The 23,650-nt window shown below is 38.6% G+C and overlaps 1 protein-coding gene across 2 annotated transcripts in view; it reads right to left on the reverse strand.

Annotated features, from left to right (window-relative positions):
* The window catches only part of LOC119745591 (homeobox protein Meis1-like), a 65,104-nt gene that overhangs the window by 16,747 nt on the left and 24,707 nt on the right, over positions 1–23,650 (reverse strand). For both annotated transcript variants that reach the window (XM_038222066.1, XM_038222067.1), the window contains exons 6-10: positions 22,894–23,046; positions 10,161–10,365; positions 8,549–8,697; positions 6,683–6,759; positions 3,911–3,969 (exon numbers count right to left, since the gene is read on the reverse strand). In XM_038222066.1, the coding sequence (XP_038077994.1) occupies positions 3,911–3,969; positions 6,683–6,759; positions 8,549–8,697; positions 10,161–10,365; positions 22,894–23,046 (643 nt within the window). The remainder of the gene's footprint in view (positions 1–3,910; positions 3,970–6,682; positions 6,760–8,548; positions 8,698–10,160; positions 10,366–22,893; positions 23,047–23,650) is intronic.

Genomic DNA, 23,650 nt, shown 5'->3' on the forward strand with positions numbered 1-23,650 from the left:
CATGCTCTTCAACAAATTTCGGGGTTTTTTTCTTGTAATAGATTACCAACTTTTTTTATTCCAACCCCCAAAAAACCTGTTTTTCTCCTCTTTATTTGACATCTGCAACTCCCTGAAAAAAAAAGAGTTTTTTGTTTTGGGCATAAACAGATGCACTTTGCAAGCAGACTGGCACCCGATCCGTACGTTATTGATACCCATTGTGGGGCGGGAACCAGCCTAATTTTTGTCTGGCAGCCAATAATGCAAAATCGTAAAGTAATAATTCATTAACTAAACATGGGCCAATTTTTTCGGTTGATGTCTCATTCAAAAGTGAATAAGTTTTGTATTGCTATTAAGATTTTGAAAAGGCATCTATTTTTTTCGGGATGAAACTCGAAAATAGCACGGGGAACTCAAGTTTAAATTAGTCATGGAAAGTAAACAATAATTTGAACCGTACACTATTGCCAGATTGCGATTCTGGCGATGTCAGCTTTATACAAGGGTTGTCGAGACAAGAACTGATCACTTTTTTCCTGGAATTTTCATCAGCCAAAAAAGACAGGACGAAACGATTAAACAACAGGCAACACAGAAATGGCTCACGGAGTATTTTCCTACATACGTGACTTGAAAAGGAATATTCGTGGAAATGATATATTCGAATAGCACTGCGAGACTTTTTAAATACCAGAGAGCAGCTCGGTGCAAAAAAGACGCCGGGTCGAACGATTTGAAAAGTCCTTTGGAAAAAAGGGCCCCGGGGTCTAGAGGATATGAAGGGTTGAAACAACTCTTTAGCCAGACCTACACTTGTGGGAGGGTAAGGAATGCACACAATATGAATCATTTTCCTGTCCGGCTACACATGTACACGCTCACACAAAGACATTTCTAGACGGTAGGACCCCAATCGACATCACCGTCGGGGTAAACCCAGAAAATGTCACCGTTTAAAACAGGTTCCGAAACAGTTTGAGTGCTTCTGATTACTAGGGAAGTGAACTTTGAGTGAAGGTCGCTTTGAACAATTGGCAGGGGTATTTTTGCAAACCTGTAAGAGTGCATGGAAATCTTAAATGTTGGGAGAGCTCTGGTAAAAGCTGGAAATCTGACTCAACTCTACTTTGTCATCAAAGAAAAAATACATAATGTCTAAACAAACTGAGGCTAAACCAAGTTTTGTCGAAATTTATCTTAAAAACATCGTTTTGATGGCATGAAACCAATCTCTTAAGCCCGGTTCATACTTCATGTGAATGCGAATGCAAAGCGCATTAGATGTCATGAAACGTTCGCTGCGAAATTCGCCCGAGTTGAAATATGTTCAACTGTTACGAATTCGCAGCAGGAATACTTGCCACGTTTTGATGGCATGAAACCAATCTCTTAAGCCCGGTTCATACTTCATGTGAATGCGAATGCGAAGCGCATTAGATGTCATGAAACGTTCACTGCGAAATTCGCCCGAGTTGAAATATGTTCAACTGTTACGAATTTGAAGCAGGAATACTTGCCACGACGTCACAAATTCGCGTTCGCTTTTGCTTTCGCGCAGAGTATGAACCGGGCTTTAGAAAAAAAAAATGCAAGAGAAATTTTTTGCATGAGATAATGTCGATCAATTTCTAAAATACTGTTAAGTTGGTTAAAGAACAACTGTTCACCTAGTTTTCACTTTTGAAAATAAATCTTTGCAATCAGTGGAAAATTTGCATGCATATTTCACCTCTGCCTTGACCCGCAATAAAAAATCAGTATACCACTATCGGTGGATTGCATTCAGCATGTTCAGCAGCCATCTTGGAGGTGGTTTTGTTATGTTAATTCATTAACAATGAAGGCACTCATGGGTATCCCCATTGAACAAAAGGACACACCTCAAAGATGGCTGCCGTGCAAACTATCTATTTAACACAGCATGTGCAATCAATGCTAGAAAATTATTATCATTTCCTGGTACCAATATCAAGTAACTTTGTCACAACCCTTTTTTTGCAATTTTGCTTAACTGATTTTTGGGATGCAAAAAACTACAATAAATTTTTAACTGAGACCTTACTACTCATTAGCTACATACAAGAAATTTTCTTTACCTAGGCATAAAACTAGAAAAAGAAAAAAATGGAGCACAAATGTGGTTCCTATACAGATATTTTTCCCGTTACAACACAGACCGCAATGAGTAATATATCCTGGTATTATTAGGCCACTAGTACAATGACATACACCAGCCGTTTATTGTAATTGGAACAATAAGCTTAGGAATTCAGGCAAACTTTGTCCAGGGACCGATTTCATGGCGCAGTTAAGCATGTGATTTCTCCGCTTACAGAGCCCTGTTCATTGCACAGAAGCCGCAAGCATAAGGGCAGCAGAGAACTTACTAAATTTAGAGGCAGAATTTGTTGTTATAATGAAACAAGACGTTACAACGTCTACATCACGAGGCTATGGGCTCTGTGCACAAGTACCCCGTCAATGGTTACAGAGAGAGAGTTGGGGGAGACCACTGGAATGGACGTTCGAACGCGTTACCGTCGCACTGTGCACACTCACCAGAATAATATTAGTCGGGCGTACTTCATGCCATGCAAGCGTGAACCAGTACGCGTACACACTGTGTCCCCCCAATAGGGGCATTAGAAAGAGATAAAAAGCGCCATCTACTGTTCGTGCACAAAATCCATATAGCACAGGTTTCTATTATGGATTCCGTGCACAAATATCCCCTCAGTGGTTCCAAAGAGAAAGTTGAGGGAGACACTGGGAACATATTACCGACGGTGCCTTGGGCCGTGTCCGAATCACTTGGCTACAGCTTGAAATCACACATGAGTGGATGGTAGCGGCTGCAGCCACTGGAAGCCGCTGCAGCCACTTCTCATAGACTTGTGTGTAATTTCAAGCCGTAGCCAAACAATTCAGACACGGCCTTACACTCACATGAAGACGCCACAGATTTGTGGGCATCCAGAACAAAATTTGTTGCGTGTTCTTCGAGCCATGTACTTCGAGCCAGAAGACAAAGTGTGGCCAAACCCAAATACCTACAGCCCCAATTTCAAACTCTGCTCAACATTGAGAAATGTTGTGCTTACTATTTCACAGTGTGGATGTGCATACGGTTGTGTGCACAATGTAAACATCACAAATTCAAAAAAAATGCTATGAGATTGGCATGCGTTTTGCTGCGCTTACTGCTTACAGTCTCCATAGCATACAGGCCCTATGCAGAATAATAAGTGTGCTTAGCGCGCCACAAAATCGGGCACAGATTCCAATAACCAAGCCTTGAATGGTTGGAAATAGCTACAAGTAGACACGCTAAAAACAAAGTGCAAGATCAAAACATGGGACATGCATTTGCCTGCCCAGACGACCTCAAGACATATTTGTCCAAACGACCACAACTGCTCATTTTCAACCGTTTACTATCAGTCAGTGACCAGCCCATAATTGTCAATTTTGCAGATATGGGTACATTTGGTTTTTGAGCAGCTCGTACCCTGACCAAACGATTCCACTGTATGGGGGGTCATCATGCCATGCATGGTCAGGGGCCATTTTCATAATGCTGCTCAGCAGAGATTTTGCAGGACACCGGTGAAAATGTCATGCAATGTATATTACATTTGACTGGTTCCCAGCTGATGTTTGCTAAGCACGCAAATCTCCTAAGCAGTATTCAAGTTAAAACAGAAAACTTGTGCAAAGCTTAAGCACATTTCATGACGTAAACACGCAAACGCTTGTGTCTGCATTAGATTGCGTCACCATTTTAAGCAAAAATCATGCCTCTTGAGTTAGCATGCTGTTCGCTGTTTACATTGAGATGGACCGTGGCTCCATTAGCTGCAAATCACATGTGTGTATTAAGCAGCGTCATGAAATCTATCCCTGGAATATTGCATTCGTAACTCACCTGCGCGATTGGACTGGTCAATCATTGGCTGGACTATCCTACGTCGCGCATTAATGAACCTGCAGAAAACGTATCAAAACAACAAGAAAGAAAAACATTAAATCGTCTCAAAGTACTAAATAATCTTATTTTCTGTTTCATTTTGTAGGTTGCTATCCCTATTCTGGAGAATGCCTTGATCATTAGTGTCTTAAAGTCTAAAATTTGTTATTAAAACGCAAAGGAAAAAGGAAAGCACTTTCAAATATCTATGTCAAAATCTAACCCATAATCCAGAAACTATATCTAGGGTGCACAATCTAATTATCGCTCCCCAACACAATGAAGTGGAGTGTGGAATAGAATATAAGGTAAAAACCTGATGTTCATCCCTAATCTTTCTTGGGGGATTTGATGTGCAGAGTCTCGTGTTAAAGTCCTCCTCAAACCCCTATCCAATTTTGAAAGTAGGCATTTCTGTTTTAGTCACGTGTTTAATTGGAGAGCCAGGTTGATGTAAGGGTACTTTCCTGGCCTTCCACCTCTCATGACCTGGGTTGGAATCCCGCCCAGGCTGACATGTGGATTGAGTTTTCAGGCACACAAACTGGTGATATGAGCATCAATTGTGACGCTGAGCACTTATATGCAGGTGCGGAGGTGCTATCACTTTGACAGAGAAACCAACAGTTTTGAACTAAGTAATTAAAGGTTTGCGGAAACACCATGTGCGAATTTTTTCTCAACTAAGAGAATGGTTCTGAAAAGAACCAGAAGTATAAGCTCGACGTTCCGGTCAGTATGCTCTGACTGTCTTCAGGACAACTACAAAAGCAAGCACGCGAGTTGAGTAGCCCATCCAGAAAGAACAGAAGACAAAAACTGACAGACCGGACTGACCGAAAAAGGTCAGATTATATGAGCAGCTATCACTGACAGGTGCCTGGAAAAGACCCTGTCAAAAGAGACTCCCCCACACCCCAGGAACCAGCTTGGACAGTGATCATGATGTACATCAACAATGCAATACGCTGGGTGTTTGACAATTGTCGGACGCGCTTGCAGGAAGTTGCTAATTGGATCGGGACACATTTGCAGTTTCCATTGCATCACCTCCAAGAATCCCTCCCCCCCCCCCCCCCCAACTTTGACAGATTTGATATCCCTCTCTAATCGTTGTTGGATTTTCTTACCAACTAAACGGTGTGTAATGTATCACTTGGCTGTACATTTGGATTGGGAAACTGTTAAGTTCATGTTGACACCACCGATGGGACAATCATAAAGTATTCATTAGTCCTGCAGCACAAATTTACTTGTCGATTGCCAGATATCCAAAACATGCTTATATTTGCACATTTTATCTGAACACGTTTTGGCACAACACTATGTGCTAGAATCTCTTGTTTTGCTCACTATTTTTCGAAGTGAGGATCGTGCATATACCCATACACCTGGCCAGTATATCAAAACTACGTGTACAAAACACTCAGGTGACTATTAGCGTTAAGTTCATGTTGCATGTGTTACTCATATCAATTTCCTTGACTTTATTCACACTCATCGTTATGCAAGTCAGTGATAGTGATCTGCTAAAACTGGCCACAACATCAACATCATATGGCGATAGGGAATTCTCGGCAGCTGCTCCCAAACTTTGGAATGAGCTTCCATTGTCTGTCACAAGTCTTTAGATGATTTTAAGAAATTTCTGAAGACTCATCTTTTTACCTGTAATTAAACACTAGTCTTCACGTTATTCCTGTTTTTGAACTGTAATTTGTTTTTGCTCATGTCTTTTCTTGCAACTGTGTATAAGTGTGTGATTGAGGTTTTTAACTTGACGTTTTACAGTATTTTAATAGTATTTTAACAGTTTTATGGTATTTTAACAGTATTTTACAATTTATAGTATTTTAACAGTTTAACGATTATTCACTGACACACTAGCTGGTCCGGCCTAATTTTGGTTCAAGTTGGGTTTTTGAATTGGGATTATTTCTATTATTTCTCGTTTTAGTGTTAAGCGCTTTGAGGAATCTTTGATTCATGTTGAGCTATATAAATGCTGTATTATTATTATTATTATTATTATTATAGTCACACAGAAGAGATAAGTAAACGTTTATGTCGAATCACTGCCAGGAACTGCCAAATTCATCACGTAAAAAAAAAAATTCCTTGAAGTTTAAAACTTCTCAGAAAAATTGTCAATATTGAAATTGCTTTGGAAAAGATGACTACACCGCATGATTGCAGTCATAATCGGTTGTCTAATCCTTTCTGTATCATATGTCAGCTATGATCATTGCTTCCCGTTGGTGACGAGTGGACGCGCAAACGATCGCGGACTTACCAGGACAACTGCAAAATTCATCACGTCAAAAAAAAAACCCATAAAAATCTGAAATAACGAATATTGAATAGAAACATTTTCAAGGTCATAAAAATGCAATATAAAGACAAGCACACCACATGATTACGCGGTCGTAACCAGTCGTCTAATCCTATTGCCAACTATGATTATCACTTCCCTTCGCTGACGAGCGGACGTGCAAATGATCGCGGACTTACCAAGACAACTGCAAAATTCATCACGTCAAAAAAAAAAACCCATAAAAATCTGAAATAACGAATATTGAATAGAAACACTTTCAGGGTCATGAACACGCATTATAAAGACAAGCACACCACATGATTGCGCGATCGTAACCACTCGTCTAATCCTATTGCCAACTTTGATTATCGCTTCCCTTCGCTGACGAGCAGACGCGCAAATGATCACAGACTCACCAATTGTTAACTTGTAAGATTGTCAGGCCCGTGTCTTGAGCGAGTTGCTTCTTCTGTTCTTCTGATGGGTAGGGGTGCTGTTCAGAGAAAGGGAGGGAAAAAGCGGGAAATGGAAAAGAAAAGAAAAAGGCGTCAAATGCCGAGTCACGACCATGGAGTGGTTCTGACATGACAAGGGGGAGAAACTGTTTTAGAGTTGACGAGTTTACCGTCAGCTGCAGGTTACTCACTGAACAATGTCAACCGAACTTCTTCTTTCATATAGACAAATCAGGCGGCAGCCATTTCCTGCGATGGCGCAAGGCTTGCGCGTGTCGCGCTCAGGCAGGTGCTTTGGGTCCCTTCCACCAATAGGAATACCAAAATGTGCGCGCCTTTTCTTTAAGAACACAGGCAGCATGCGCGTGAGCGTCACACCACTACAGTGAAAGCTTCTTATTGTGGTTGCCGGATTCCAACAGATATATCCATGTGCACAACATGGAAATAACCTTTTGGGTAACACCACAAGTCAAAAAAAATCTTGTAAATGGCTGATTGTTTCGGCAATTAACACTGATCAGTGCCAAAAATATTCATCCAGTATTATTTTCTACGACTTATTGACTTTCCCAGGCAAGTTGGCCTTTCCCCCCTACTTTTTGAGAAAAAAAAAATCCCTGCTCATCCACCTTTGGAATCCCCCAATGCAGAAAAGTATGTACTGTGAACTCCCTTGAAACCCAAAATTAAAAAAGTCTGCCATAATTGCTCAAAATTCACACAAACACACAAAGAAACAACAAAGAGAAAAGAAAAGAAAACTAAACAAAACCAAAGAATCATTGATCTATAATCTCCCCAACACAACCACTTTTGCACTTTACAAAACTACGGCTTGATCTGTGAGCAGTATCTGGATACTGCACAGGGGAGTGCATCGTCACCGTAACACTGTAATTACTGTCTGTGTGTTATGTCTGATGGGACACGACATGACACCTGCTCATCCCGTCAACTACAAGTTGCACTGGTGCCTAAATGGGTAAGGGGGGGGGGGTGCAATCTCTGACAGACTTGCACCTCGTCTTAACGGAAAACAAAATTCACTACCATGAACACTGAGCACTTGCATTTCAACCTTGACACTGAGAACGGAATTAACTCGGTGCGGGACAGACAAACAAAGTTAAACACTTCTAAACCCATTAGCACTTGTATTACATTGTATCACACTGTCTCTACTCTTTAACCTTCTTGCTATTAAAACAGTCACAGACAGTCAAAATTCACTTCCACTTCCCCTGCTATACTTTTAACAAAGGTTCATCACCAGCAGTCAGATCGTATGTCAAGCAAGCACTGTGACTAGTCAAACTGGGTCAACAGACAAAGCAGGCAAGTTGTAGTCACAGCTGTTTTATCCACCGACCCAAAGTCAAAGCATAGCTGTATCAAGTTACTTAAACAGTCCCAGCCAGTCAATCCTACTTTATTTAGGCTGGGAATTCCTAACTGTTGAGAACAGTCACTTGATTGATTTTTACTGCAAGGATAACTTGGCACGGAATGTACATGTATGTTTGCATAGGGGGTTAATGAATCCACAACATCATAGAGTGCTACCCTTGGTGTGGTGTAATAGTAACAGACAGCTTGCTTTGGTGCTTACAGGGACTAATGGTGTAGGGGGCAGTTTGTAAAATTGAATAATTGTGAGCTAAACAACATGAGAGTATTAAGCGACCTGTTTCAGCTTTCACATGGACATTTATAAAAATGTGTTTATCCCGTATTCCATCCCATATATGTTGCTCACACGAGACTGCAAGATGGCTTATTCCACAGGGAGTAAGGCCAGACAATGGAAGAGCCTCTCTGACTTACAGTGAGATGCTGGAACAGCCATGCCCTCATGATGTTGGTGGCTGACTTGGGGAAGATGCCTCGTTTCTTCTGGCGTTTGGCCGCTCTCTCATCGTCATCGTCTTCCCCGGTACCCTCTCCGGAACCCAGACTATTGTCCAGCCCACCATCTAAGATACGAGAATGTGGCGTGGTTCCAAAATAATAAAAGAATTATTAGTGCAATGCCATCATAGAGGTTTTTACATTTTTTTTTTAACAAAACCTTGGCCTCGTCTCTGTTTTTTTTTTTCTATCTTTGGCTCCTAAACAATATAGAAAACTATCAACACCCAACCCAAACAGATTGGTCGCATATTAACCCTAACCTTCCTCAATCCTCCAAAGTCCTACGAGCGTTTTTTTTAAAGGATTTTGGAGGATTGAGGCTGAATGCAACATACAATTTCGAAGGACTGTGGAGGATTGAGGGCACATGGACATTTAGTATCGGTTGATTTTGGAGGATCGAGGCTGAATGGTGTTTGAAGAAGAGGAGGATTTTGGAGGATTGCGGATGAATGCATTTTGAGAGGCAGGGCTGTTGGAGGATTTTGAAGGATTGAGGCAATGGGTATCCTTCATTTGAACATAAGTGCAAAATCTTGGAAGATTTTGGAGGATTGAGGATGGTTCCTAACAAAAAGGACCCGGGGGTTAGGGTTTAAAGGATTTTGTATTGGAAACACAAATACAGACCTTTATTGAGCAAAATGTTCAGTAGTCGGGGGCCAAAGACAAAGCCTGAGACTAAGCCAAATTTTGGAAAACCCTGTACATAATGTCAACTGGCTACTTGCAGAAGGCCCATTAAATGCTCAAACCGCAGCAGGGTTTTGAAAAATTATAACACCCGATGATTCTGAAAGCTGATGCATAAGACTAGTCTGACTTGGTGTAGATACAGTGTATGTTTCATTTCCCTGTGTTGCCTATGTTGGCACTGCTTGCTAAGGTTCATATGCAACTTGTTCTTCCCTGGATTTCATGAGTAAGCAACACGATGCCTTGAACTCATCCATGAATACTCTCTCAATGTCCGCAAAGAGATAGATGCAAGAGACACTTGGAACAGTGAACACCACTGCTGCCATATCATTCAGCCAGGTTTCTGAACATAAAGGTGTAATGTAGTTTGATGTACTCCAAGCCACAGACACGAACCATGGTGCATACCAGTATGGTGCAGTGCCTTGGTCCAATGGTTACAGTGTTCGACTCGCGTGCCGTGGTACGTAGGTTTGAACCCTGAGGGGAACATGATGCTTGTGTTCTTGGGCAAGATACTTTACTACAATCGCCTCTCTCCACACAGGAGTATAAATGGGTACCTGTGAGGGTAGAGACCAGAATGCGCTGATCTCAAGCTGCTGCAAAAACTGGTCTCAAGGCCTGATGAACAGGGGTAATAATTGTGAAGCGCTTTGAGACTTTTGGTATAAAGCGCTCTATAAGTACCACGTAATTTATTATTATTAACGAATCTTGCACACAGGAACTCTTGTGACTAGTCACAAATCACCATATAAAGCTTCTACACCCTGGTCAACAAATACGGCACCAAAATGAGTGAATATTCCTTAATTTGTTTTACCTGTCTCGCTGTTGTTGTCTCCAGAGTGCATCTGCGCCACCATGTTTGTCAGCGGTGTATCAGACCCTGCGTTGGAGTGAGTGTCATCGGGCGGTTGCTGGCCGTGGCCGCCCAGGGGTAAGCTGCCCGAGTGCTGGCTGTAGTTGCTGCTGGGCTGCTGCATCGATGGGGTCATTGACCCCTGGGTGGGCGGGCCCACTGAACCCTGCATTGCCAATCCAGAAAGAAGAGGGTAATTTGTAAGAAATTAACGCAGACTTCGTAAGGATGAGGTTACCGCCTGTCTTAATGAGGCCAGGTGTTCATGCAGACAAGCTAACCGGATAGACCGCATATGAAAACCAGAAAGCAGTCATCAATTTTAGACTTACGTGAAATTCTGGGCTGCCCAGCCCAATTGAGTCGAACCAGGCTGGCATTTTGAGCAATAGTCACATTTATTTCAAGCAACTGAATTAGTTTAGTTGAGAAATTTCAAGCTCTAAAGATTATCATCTACAATATATGTCATTCAGTATTGCAATTATTCAGTATTGCGATTGGCAATTATTTTAAGTACCATTTGAAAGTTTAAACGTTTAGCTTTTTCACAACGGCTGACATCTGCCCATTACGTCTGCAGACCGGCGTGATTGACACGATAAATCAACAATGATTTACATAATAAATAGCGGGCAGTCATTGAAAAAGTCAAAACTTAACTATGCGAATCCCGAATGAAATCACGCAGTGCTTCTACGGTTTTGTAAATAAAATAGGTTTGAAAAAAAATATGGGTGCCAAAACAACCAAAAAGAAAAGCATATTTTCAGAGGGTTAAAAATGTCAAAAAATAGATAAAACTATTATTTTCTTTTTTAGCTAAAACATTCAAACAGAATATTCGTTGGGAGAAAAAAATTGCACTTGCTGAAGAACAAAAGCACACAACTTCAAATACATTCTTATCTTACTAATGAAGAGAAAAAGAAACACTTTAGTATAAGGTTTTTTGCGGCAGCCCTAGAAAATACTAATACTTCAGGTGGTATTTTCTTCCCTAGTAAATAATTAACCATCTGTTAACGAGTCATCAATAATACATAGAGCGAGTCATGTGTTTCTGTGCACCAACCATGACCAATCTCTGTCTGACAGAATGTTAATTAGTAACATTATACTTGGTTGATCCACAAAAACAGATCAATCACGTATGATAATGATAAAACTGCGTTGCCGTACAACTGGTCTTTATACCGTAGTTCAGTGTCTTAATGTTGAGATTGTTTTGATCACCTTTTTTTTTTTCGGATAGGATTCCAAGCATTTTACTGTGTGAAATCGAGTGATTTGTAGGCCCTTTTGAACATCCTTTTTTGTTTTGGAAGTTTGGGCAAATTCTTGCTTAAAGATTATTTGCAGCTATCCAAAAAGTAACTGACAAAATTATTGTTGGAAATCTTACTTGGTATAAAGATAGTAATGACACTTAACTCCCAGTGAAATTATTATTGATGGCATGCTGTCATTTTGAAGAAAACAATGAAAGAAGGCATTTTCCACAGATGCGTCAAATGACACATTTTTGGAAATTTCTGTTTAAAGTTGATTTGTAATTCGGCGAATTTGTGAATGTGTGCGCGCAAGCGTTGACTAGATACACACGTGTGCGCAGTTGCTATCATTCGTCAGTTCGGTGCGTGACATCGTGTAACTGCAATCGGCTGAATGAGAACGTGTCCCGGACGCTTATTTCGGGCGTAATTCAAAACATGACTCTGCAACTTTTGAATTGAAATCGAGATCCTAGAATATTGTTTTCTCGGAATATACAGCATTCACATAGGTTAGTTGTTACCAGTAATTAAGCACCCATCTTTAGATTTTGAGCACTTTTGTTGCTTCAAACGAAAAAAAAAAGCACAAATGACAAATGATCTACCCTACCTTTAAATACATGTCCATGTATACATAATGGTTTTTTAGGCATTTAGAGACAACTTGTTCCACTTCATGTATAAAAATGAATAATAACTGTAACACAAAACCGTTTGTTTATCAACAATTCACTTTCATGTGGAGGCGTTGATAAATTGTTGCAGACATAACTGTAACCATAGGTATTGACATATTTGGGGACAAAAAATTCTTTACGCTAACATGTATGGCAAAGAATGACTAAATCCTTAAAGAAATTAATCTGTTTGTCCGATTGGGCAAAATGTTCTGTACATTACTATCACTGAATTCACTTAAATGTCCTGTTTTCACTAAAACTTACTCATGAGAAAGCCATTTTTGATCATGTTCCCTGAATCTATTTTATAAACTGTAAACTGTTGAATGGGATGGTGCCAGACTATTTTATGATTGGAGTGCACTCCAAGCCTCACTTTCAAGGTTTTTTTTAATTGTGGCTTAAAACATTAGCGTACGTTTAATCACACATTTTAAATTAATCACCACAGTAGACTGGTATTAATTTGTAATTATCGTTCATTTCATTGCTTTCATTTCTACTCGCAAGTTCCGAAAAAAGATAGAGTTTACCTCGCTTTCAATTTAATATGGCAGACTTGTGAATAAGTCTATTTCAACCAAGAACTAATCTGTGAGGGAAAAGTATTTCTGAAATTTATCAGATTAGAGTGGGTTTTTCTTGTGTTACCATGGTATTTAGCAACTGAAGTTTAGGGACTGTAAGGCTTTTCCCCCAGAGTAGAAAGTAGCACCTTCCATCATGCGCACAAAGAACGGAGAGGTCAAAAGGTCGAGGTTCACTTGACCTCTCAAACTTTCAACTCAATCATACTGTTTGCACTTTCACTGTACATATGAAACTGTTGGGTTTTGTTTTTACTGTACTTTTAAAAAGCCTGCGGTCTACATGTAAATTGTAAAAGTATGTTGTGTAAATTGTTTAGGTTTGAGGTGCTGACAGATGCCAGGTCTTTACCTTTTTGTCTGCAGCTAGCTGATTTGTATCGGCTGAAATTTGTGCCTGCTACAGAAGGCAAGTCTATGTATCGGTTCCGATGTCATATCGCATTGTTTTAATTCCATCGCATAAAGGAAATTTAATACATACTCCAAAAATTAATAAGCCACATGGGAAACCAATTAACTTTCGTCAAGTAACCCGTTTTTAGTTACAGCTCGTTTTCTTTTACTAGGGCATTCCTCTTTATTTCTAGGGTTGTCATATTTTTTTATATATTTCACAGGATGCTTGAGACTATTATTCTCTTACAGTCAAGTAAGGTATTTCATAATAATTTGGTAGCTTTGTTTTTTTTATATTTACAAATGTTACCTTTAATGTACATGTATGAAAAATGTTATTTTGTAACTTCAGTGTGTGGCTAAACAATATTTGTCACAAGACATGAGTTTGTATTCGCCCTGTGCCTCTCCAAAACTGCATACTATGAATTTTCTCTTGTTTTTACAGCGCTAGGAATATACAATCAGCTTCTTTATGGTACGCTTGTTTAGATTCACAACATTAATTCACTGTCTTTTCAAAATTCCTTCCTGCCCATCCTACTGTTGACATTATCTTTACTTTTCCTTTCCACATTTATTCGATACAGTCAGCCACGAGCCTGGGTGCATTCACATCCAGTGAAGCAATTTCCTTGGCTATTAGGCAAATTGTCTGATTTTGCCGAGCGTGTAAAGTGCGGTTCGATGTTAAACCCTGCATAATTACATTCCCAATCGACTGGAATCGTTGATTGATTGGCACCTCGTTAAATTATGCAGAAACCGGAGAAATTTCCCAGTTGGGTGCACAAGGACATGGATTTATCAAAGATTTGAATAACTAATCCGCACATTTGTATGGAGGATTTGGGCGGAAAAATAAACACCAAAAAAAATCAAGTTGTCTTTGTTTAAAGAAGCAAATTGCAAAAGACAAGAAAAACACATGTGATGATAATGTGTTTCCTATGCTTTGCTGAAAAAAAAATATCACAGGGCATTTACATGTCACATAATATTTATATTTACTAGACTGTATTGTGTGCAAAAGGGACTTTCAAATATTTACATTTGAAATATGCATATATGTTCATGATATATACATTTTTGTATATATTTATGTAAGATTTATTCCAGCACAGATTCATGTGATGTATTGACCAATCCACACTGTGTACACAGAATTCAACCGCAATATGACATTTCAAGGTAGCAATGTTTGTTTGCTGCTTACTTAAAAGGAAATATACAACATTTGCAAACATCAAAAAATAAAACAACCAAATTATTATGAAATACCTTACTTGACTGTGTTAGTGAATAAAGCATCCTGTAAAATCATGGCACCACCTGGTGTGCTGTCATTTTCAAGAAAAGTGGTATTTTAGTATCAATTTCCAATGCTGGTCGGCCAAACAGCATTGGAAAAAAACTGGCTTTTTTTTCAAATATTGCTCCCAATTTATCATACACACGTATTTATCACACACACTTATTTATCATACACACGTACAGACCGGTTCCCTGACCTTACCATTCCCCGACATCTATAAATTGTTGTTTCATCTTAAGCGTGGTCAGGGAACCAGACAACAAGAGCATGATTGTTTTTTGTTGTTGTTTTTTTCCAGCATCTACGAACCCAAAACATCAAACAAGTCAATGTAACAATATTTTCTATACAATACTAACCCCCAAAATCCATCCATTTCTGAAAATTACAGCAAACTAAGCAAATGTTGTATTTTCCCTTTAAAATTGTTACTTTAACAACTCTATATTGAAAACAAAAATCAAAAATGTATCGTTTAAATATCTGAACATTTTGGTTTAGTTAATTCATATTTGAACTCTTTCCCTTCTTCACTAATTGATTTTTAACAATAACTTTTAGGCATAAATGCAAGTATCTTAACCTTTTTTCTTTCAGATTGACACTTTATTTGTCTTTTATGCCCAAATCTGAAAAATCTAGGCTACACACATGTAATTTACTAGTTATCTAACAAATAAAAAAAAAAACTCTCCTCGCCCCCATGTATCAATATTTTTCCAACAAAATTCTTGTACTGAAAACACACCACAAAAACACCCCGAAATCCAGCAGTTTCTTTGTTCGGCCTCAGCCGCTGATGTTTAACCCTACAAACATCCACCATATGCCTGCATATTTACGCACAACAGGCCTTGCACAATAACCCACAATGGACTTCTTGGCTTTAACCATGGGATAATCTGGGGCTTTTCTCTGTACACACATGTGTGAGCGCGTTGGCTCTGTGGTCTGTGTGAGTGTGTGTGTCTCTACCAGAGTTTGACCTCATAGGGTCGTGTTTATTTTTGATGGATAGGTTTACATTGGATGGAGGCCCCAATTTTTTTTCCCTTTCTCCTGGCTTTCGCAAGGGATTGGCTCAGAAAGGGAATTAGCAAATTCCATAGTGGTTTTTTTTTATCAAGTTTGAGGGCTTTTTAGGACTAAAATCATTTTGTCTTAAAAACTAATTCTGATTCTAAATTGTGCAATAGATTGTGAGAGGTTTTTTGAATTTATCATAGCAAGTGCATTTTTTGTTGTTGCTTGTTTTGCTTTTATAGGGGGGCTTTTTCTTAAATCAGTGCATAAGCATTCAACTAAAAGGATTAATATTGTAGATGTTGATATGTCATTCATAAATATACCTAAGACAGTTCACCCATTCCTACTGGTCGAGAGTCGTCACGAGGCCAGTTTTAAACAGTTGATAAAACACCGACTGGCTGGATTTAAACACTTTTCCGGTGTCACATGAAATTCGGACTCCAATGAAATCTGGTCCCTTTTATTGGTGAACATTCACAATCTTCACTTAGGCATGCGCAATACTACATATGAGTCCGTATTTCATAGAGTCCTAAATTCACACTACACCGGCACCATCGCGTTCTGCGCCATGTCGCACAGCGCGCCAGCCTCCATACAAGGATATTTTTAGTACTAGGCAAAATCTGACTTGTTTTGACTTTTTGATCGAAAGGTTTTTTACAATGTATGAACGGGAATAAAAATGTGTTTGGCCGGTTGGGCTCAGGCAGTTATCGGCATCCAGGCCACAATCAGGTTTTAAACCTACTTGTTTCAGACATATTTATTGCCTTGGTAATTTATACTGCAAAGCATCGGAGAAAAAAAACATAATATTACAATATTTCATTTATGATCATTACCATTTATCCAAAAATTGCATTTATCATAAAAAATTGACCTTTATTTACTCCATGAGGGTGATTTATTCTAAAGTGTCTTTTACCTTCAAAACTGGTCCAAACAATTTTTTTTTCTTTTTAAATAAATTAAAGAAAAAGAAAATTATCTTGCTTCTACGACATTAAAAGTACTTTTCCAATGTCCTGCACCCAATTTTTCATTTTCGCATAAAGGCGGTATTTATCTTGTCGATGCATTAATCACCTTTTAACAGAATAAATGATATTTGTGCATCGGTGGAGAGGGTTGATAAGAACAGATAAAACTTTGCGTGTGATGGTTTGCTGATGGAGTCCGTTCTGTTGATTGTTCCAGATTTGGGCTGATTGAACCTAAACAAGACCGCGGACATCAAATATTGATCATTAATAATGAACCATTGAAAACAATTTCAAGCTAGAATGCTAATATTAGGTTCTGTATACAAAGTTGACTATTTGATGCTTGCCCAAAAGAGGTTTTTGTAGTTTGACCCCCCCCCCAAAAAAAAAAAAAACGGACAGAATCTGACCGAGTTAAAGAACTCAGATATTTTTTTGGGGGGGGGGAAGTGGTGGATAATTTACCCAAAAAATAGTTTTATGTTATGTTCTGTTCTGCATGTTGTTTAACAACTTGACAATGACTTTCATGTTCCATGTTGTTTGCACATGATCATCATTCAGATTCTTTACAAAGTATTTTAACTTGCACTGAGTATGCATTTGTTCTGGGAAACGGTAAAAGGACTTTATGTCATTTCAAAGAATAATTCCCAAACGTTAATTGAACATCATTCATGCCTTACATAAAAAAAACCTCCCGTTCCCGACTTTGCAGGCACTACTTACATGTAAGATACACCTATGTTTGAGGGGAAATAAGGCTATTACAATACATTATAACACTATTTTCCTGTTCAATTAATGCATGATGTGTGAAATTATGTACCGGGTATGTAACTTTATACATGTACGTCATTTCACAGATCTTAGTGCATTATTTGGAAAGTAAAAGAGTGTTATAATGTATTGTAATAGTGTAACTACAGTATGCACATGTTGTGCACATGTTGTGCACATGTTGTGCACATGTTGTGCACATGTTGTGCACATGTTGTGCACATGTTGTGCACATGTTCATACTATGTATATCATGGGCATTCTGGAAAAATTTGCAAGTTTTAAACATGTGTATAAATTCAGGAGCATGCATTTAGTCAGGATGGATAAAAATCATACATTAAAAATTTCCCTCAAACACTGACTACAGCCATTAAAAAAAAAACTAGAAATACCCTTTGCTTACAAGTTAGTCCCTTTTTAGCATGACAGAGCAGGGCCAAAGTCATCTATGTTGCCATGGCAACCCCTGGCCAATTTAAAGACATTTTGTAGCCGGGGTGTTCCCTGTTTTGTTCCCCACCTTTCTCTAGGCAATGACCCCAACTTTCACTTTCTCTCCAAGACAGAATTTTTTTGGGGGGGGGGAGAGAGGTCGCTGAGGTCACGACGGCAAAAAAACTGAGCCAAATCACTACAGGCAAATGAAGCGCAAAGCTTTTTGTAAACAGAGAAAAAAGCCACATTTTGATGTCTTTTTATCTCGGTCTGTCATCAGAAACTGTTGCTTCGGTTTCATTTTTGCTGCAATGCATAACATGGATTTTCATTTACCAGCACTGCTACAACTGCTTAAGAATTTGTTGGGTCTTTTTGTGTAAATTTCCTTCAGGATAGCCCATTCCAAAAATACAAAGGACATTTCATGTATACATGATTACATTTGATCGACCACATCAGATTAAACTTGAGATTTTGAAAATCATTTTCCAATAATTACATTTACACGTAGTTAATGTAAGTACTTGGAAAATACCTGAAACAAACAGGGTTGGTGGAAAAAATACAATGTTCACAAGGGAACACATTATAATTTATTATATTTCTTAAATTCATTTTGTATCACATTTGGCTTAGAGAATAATATTAAATACATTATTTACACTTGCGTTCTTTGTAGGTTTTTATTCCGACCCCTTTTCTTTTGATCATGTTTTTGTTTTTTGGGTAGTTTTTATTATTTGGGAGGGGGGGGTGGTAACAAAATTTACCTGACAAACTTGATTAACATCATACATTTAACATTTTCCATCAGCCATTCATTCCTCCCATTGTATAATGGCAACAATTTCAACATAATATAATACAGAAAATGCGTTGGCTGCCTGAAGCACTAGTTGACAGAGCCGGATTATTAAGGGCATACTTGAAACATGCACTCGGGAAAATTAAAGCTGAGCCACATTGTGTATTCTGGCCCCCACATCCACTAGCCGCCCCAACACAAACAATGGGGATGAAAATAGATTAAAATCTGCCCGGACAACCAGAGTTTGTATTCACAAGGCAACCATGCATTATATACGAGACTGCTTCTTAGCCATTTTTTTCCCCTTTTTTTTTTTTTTTAAACTGATATCTCTTTTTTCTCTCTCTATCGTTTTTGTTTTCTAGGAGAGGGTTTGAGATGTATGCATGGGTGAGTATACGCTGAGCCTCTGTCCTCGTCGCGGTTTGTGGTGCGGAGTCGCGGTTTGTGGTGCGGAGACGAGAAAGCTCCTTCTCTAGAGGTCAGAGCAAACACTCTCTCATCGCTACCCCCATCAATCAAACCAGTGCCATTAGCAGGGTTTGTAGCCTGGGCTTCGGCTGCCTTGGCACGCACAATCCAACACCCCCCCCCCCCACCCCGAGGAAAGGGGAAAAAATTATCGCTAATCTACTGCAAGGGGAAATATAATTTTAATAGTTGAGAGGATTTGGAATACGTACAATGAAGCAATTAGATTTTTAACGTTGATTCCTTAACTTACATCCTTCCAATTTTAAAATAAAAAATTAAGAGCAGCCTTTGGCAAGGAGAGTTATCTTTTTTTTATAGTTTAAGGGGGGATTACATGTAGGTACAATAAAGCAATTAGATTTTAATGTTGATTCCTAAATTTAAACCCTCCTAATTTTAGAAAATTAAAACTAATCTTTTGCAAGGGAATATAATTTTAATAGTTGCGGGGGGTTTGGAATAGGAATAGGTACAATAAAGCAATTAGATATTAACGTTGATTCCTAAACTTAAATCTTTCATTTTATTTTTGCCAATCACGTTAAAATTGGCCGGATATTTAATGCTTAGGTCGCAATGATGGTTTATCTGAATTAGTGCATACCGGTATATTATTGCGAAGGGAATTATCTCTTCCTTTTTAACAGTTGAAGGGGTGCTGGGATTAGGTACAATATGGCAATTGAATTTTAATGTTGATTCTTTGATTAATCAATCTTTATTTGCCATTCACATTGAAACATCACGTTCATTTGTGCTTAAATCCTATAAAAGCTTATCTGAATTCGTGCATGTACATCCGAGCATGGCACACAGGAATTAGGTCTATGTATTCAGAAACTACGACAAGTGTTGTACAGTGTGTATAATACTTTTCTCATACAATACAATGATATTGCTTTTTGGGGCGGTCTTAATTTTCGTTACCGAACAAAGTATTAATGCCTGATTTCGGATGTTTGGGATGACAAGTGTTGTAAAGTGTGTATAATGCTTTTCTCATACAATACAATGATATTGCTTTTTGGGGCGGTTATACTTTTTGTTACCGAACAAAGTATTAATGCCTGATTTGGGATGTATTACCACAGAACCTCGCCGCTTCTGTAATTGGCCAACCCGTCCGTTCGATTTTAATCAAAAGCATTGATAATGGAATGAGTCATGGGAGGTGCTAGTGCTTCCATTACCGTGGTTACCGCTGATGCGCACACTGTGCAAAATTGAGCATTATCATCCGGAGTTAATTTTAAAAAAGACGTGCGGTGATCATCTGTCACGTTTAGAGTAATTATTGCGGAGCCCAATTTGAAAATCAAGTTAGCAATCCCAATGTTTTTGTCCCGAAATTATGCTCATAATATTTACGCAACCTGCATGTCACATGGTTCAAATTAAAAAAAAAAAAATTGTATGTTATTGAGGTAATCTCTGTCTATTTTAAATGGTGCAGGACAAATCTTAACAAATCTGTGAAATTTGTAACATTAGAAAAAAACCTCAGGCTACTCTTTATTTTTTGAAATATTAAAATCAATTTTGATTTAAACGATAAGTGTACTGTACTTTTTCATCCCCCGGCGGAAATTGGGCAGCCATTTATTGAAAGAACAAAGTACAGGCCGGGAAATTGAATTACACAGGCGAGAGAGAAACTCATTAACCAATTAAATGTGGGCATTAATATCAATTAAGAGAAAATAAATGGCAATTCATGAATGCCGGTAAGATGGTAATTATCCATTGGACACGTTTCGGGGGGAGTTTCGTAATTACCCTTACAAAATAATTATTCACAGCTCTGTACGCGGTAAGCCTCTGCATACACCTGCCGAGTTCACATGGATTTTTTTGTTCAAAGTTCACAGTGCGTTATTTATTTGGGTTATCCAATCCAAACATATTCTGTCATTTTCACTCTTCAAATTCAACACATTTTTATTTGCGAAGCGGCATTTCGCTATTATCTGTGTTCACAACTGCAGGGAAAATATACACAATTTTTTTTTGTATCTCTTTTGTCTATTTTGCAGTGTTCTGATTAAAGATGCATTCTCCTTCTAAATTGATGATTCCTTTTCTGAATTGCTATCTTACAAGTTCTTTACTTTCGAATGTGAAATCGACCAATGAAAATCGACGCATGTACTTTACAATTTTCGAATTATTGGCTGCCAGACAGTAACTCCTGTTCTCGCGGGGTAGGCTGGTTCCTGCCTCACAATCAGTATCGGTAGTGTACGGACCGGCAGCCAGTCTGCTCACAAAACGGATATGTTTGTAACCAAAACAAAACAAACATTTCAGAGGTTTGAAGATGTCCCCAAAAAAATGGGAAAAAAGGGGTTTTGGTGTAAAATGTTTGAAGATGTCCCAAAAGGGAGAAAAAAGAGGGGGTTTTTTGGTGTGAAATGTATTTATAGGGAAAAAAGGTGAAATTTGCTGCCTTTCACTTAATTTAACAAAAGTACATGTACATTTTGTATGAGCATACAAACATACATGTACTTGAGCTCACTGTTTTAAATATTTAGAACAATATGCAATTATTTGACAATAAACGTAAATATTTCTGATTCTATACCAGTGTTTAATTGTGTTACTTTCGATCTTCGTGTTTGCAATAACTGAACACCTCAGGAAACATTGAAGCATCATTGTTGATATTTGTCTTCAGTGTGCAATGAAAACTGAATCAGTGGGGATTTTTATCAGGTACTCTTCTGTGTAAGTTAGGGCGTCCCTTTTTATTTCCTTAGCTCTCATTTCCGACCGATCCTATTTTGGGCTCCCAACCCAAGAAAAAACACCTTTTTTTTTTAAATTACTGCCGACCCTGTCTGGAACCCAATCACCAAACAAATTTTTAAATATATATAAAAATTACGAAAATTATGAATATAAAATTTGGGCAATAGGGTACTGTGTTATTTGCTACTGAAAACGATTACCAGATTTTTACGCAATTTTGTTTGATTGCAATAACACACCTTAAAATCTAAAGAAGAATGTTCAAAAGTTGACCTGATGAAGTTTCAGCTCAGTGGTAATTACACATTTTCAAGAAAAACAGTGAAAAACCATGGACAACCTTTTGATCACAAAAACATGATTTTCGTCAATAGCACTCTTTGTTCTAAAAATCAGTCAATTGACTGATCGTTGAAAATCACCTACATTTCTTGATTTCTTCTTATTGACATCAAGCCAGGGTGTTTAGTACTAGTAGAATCTTTAATCTTAAACTTTTTGAGAATTTGGCAGGTTACTTTTGAGACAAACGCTAGTGATCCCATATGTATGCCTTCAACCATAACCCCCTAGGCCCTAACCCCCTAGGAACCATTCAAAATCCTCCAAAATCCTTCAAAATTTTGCACTTATGTTCAAATGAAGGACACCCAGCGCCTCAATCCTTCAAAATCATCAAACAGTCCTGCCTCTCAAAATGCATTCGTCCTCAATCCTCCAAAACCCTCCTCTTTTTCAAACACCATTCATCCTCAATCATCCAAAATCCTCATGTGATTCAACACCATTCATCCTCAATCCTCCAGAATCCTCCTTTTTTCAAACACCATTCATCCTCAATCATCCAAAATCCTCATGTGATTCAACAACATTCATCCTCAATCCTCCAAAATCCTTGTGTTTCTCAAACACCATTCATTGTCAATCCCCAAAAATCCTCCAAACCACCAGAAGGATTTTGTAGGATTGAGGAGGGTTAGGGTTGAAGCAATCAGGAAATAGCCAACAACAACAAATATCTTACCGTTTCACTTCTAGAATCTGTGTGGTTCTCTCCTAGCCCTCAACCCCCCAAATTCTTCCAAAACCGCCTGAAGGATTTTGGAGGACTGAGGAGGCTTAGGGTTGAAGCAATCAGGAAATAGCCAACAACAACAAAAATATTACCGTTTCACTTCTAGAATCTGTGTGGTTCTCTCCTAGCCCCGTCTTGCCTCCGTTCATTCCGCCTTCCCGGTCCTCAATCACCAAATCAATGGGCATCTTCCCTTTGAGACAGTTGATGTACCGATGGCAGAAGTTATCGCACAGCTCATGTACCTGGTCAGGTAAAATGGGTGGCGGGAGACAGGTTGGGAAACAAGTCATCATAAGAAGGTGGATAACACGACTTTAAATTTCATTTTTTTTTTATTTCTTTTCATTTTAAATTCTTTCTGGTATTAAATGAAAACAAGAATTCTTCCAAAGTGCACAAGCACTGCAGTCCTGAAGCCTGAAAATACCTAGAGGGAGAATTAAGACAATGACAAATGTTCAGGTAGATGGATCATTTCTCATTTGTGCATTTTTTTGGGTTTGAAGCAACAAAAGTGCTCAAAATCTATACGGGTGCTTAACAACTAAAGAAGTTTTAGCTCTGCGAATGCTGTATATATTCCAAGTAAACAATATTCTAGGATCTCTAGATTGCAATTCAAAAGTTGCAGAGACATGTTTTGAATTGCACCCGAAATCAGCGTCCCGGATATGTTCTCCTTCAGCTGATTGCAGCTACACGATGTAACGCACAGAACCAACGAATAATAGCATGTGCGTCGTGTCAACACTTGCACGCACCCATTCACAGATTCGCCGAATTACAAACCAACTACTAAAGTCACTTGACGCATCTTTGGAAATTGCCTTCTTTTATTGTTTTCTT

This window comes from Patiria miniata, unplaced genomic scaffold, assembly GCF_015706575.1.
Source record: "Patiria miniata isolate m_02_andy unplaced genomic scaffold, ASM1570657v1 HiC_scaffold_7, whole genome shotgun sequence".
In the NCBI taxonomy this organism is placed as follows: Eukaryota; Metazoa; Echinodermata; class Asteroidea; order Valvatida; family Asterinidae; genus Patiria; species Patiria miniata.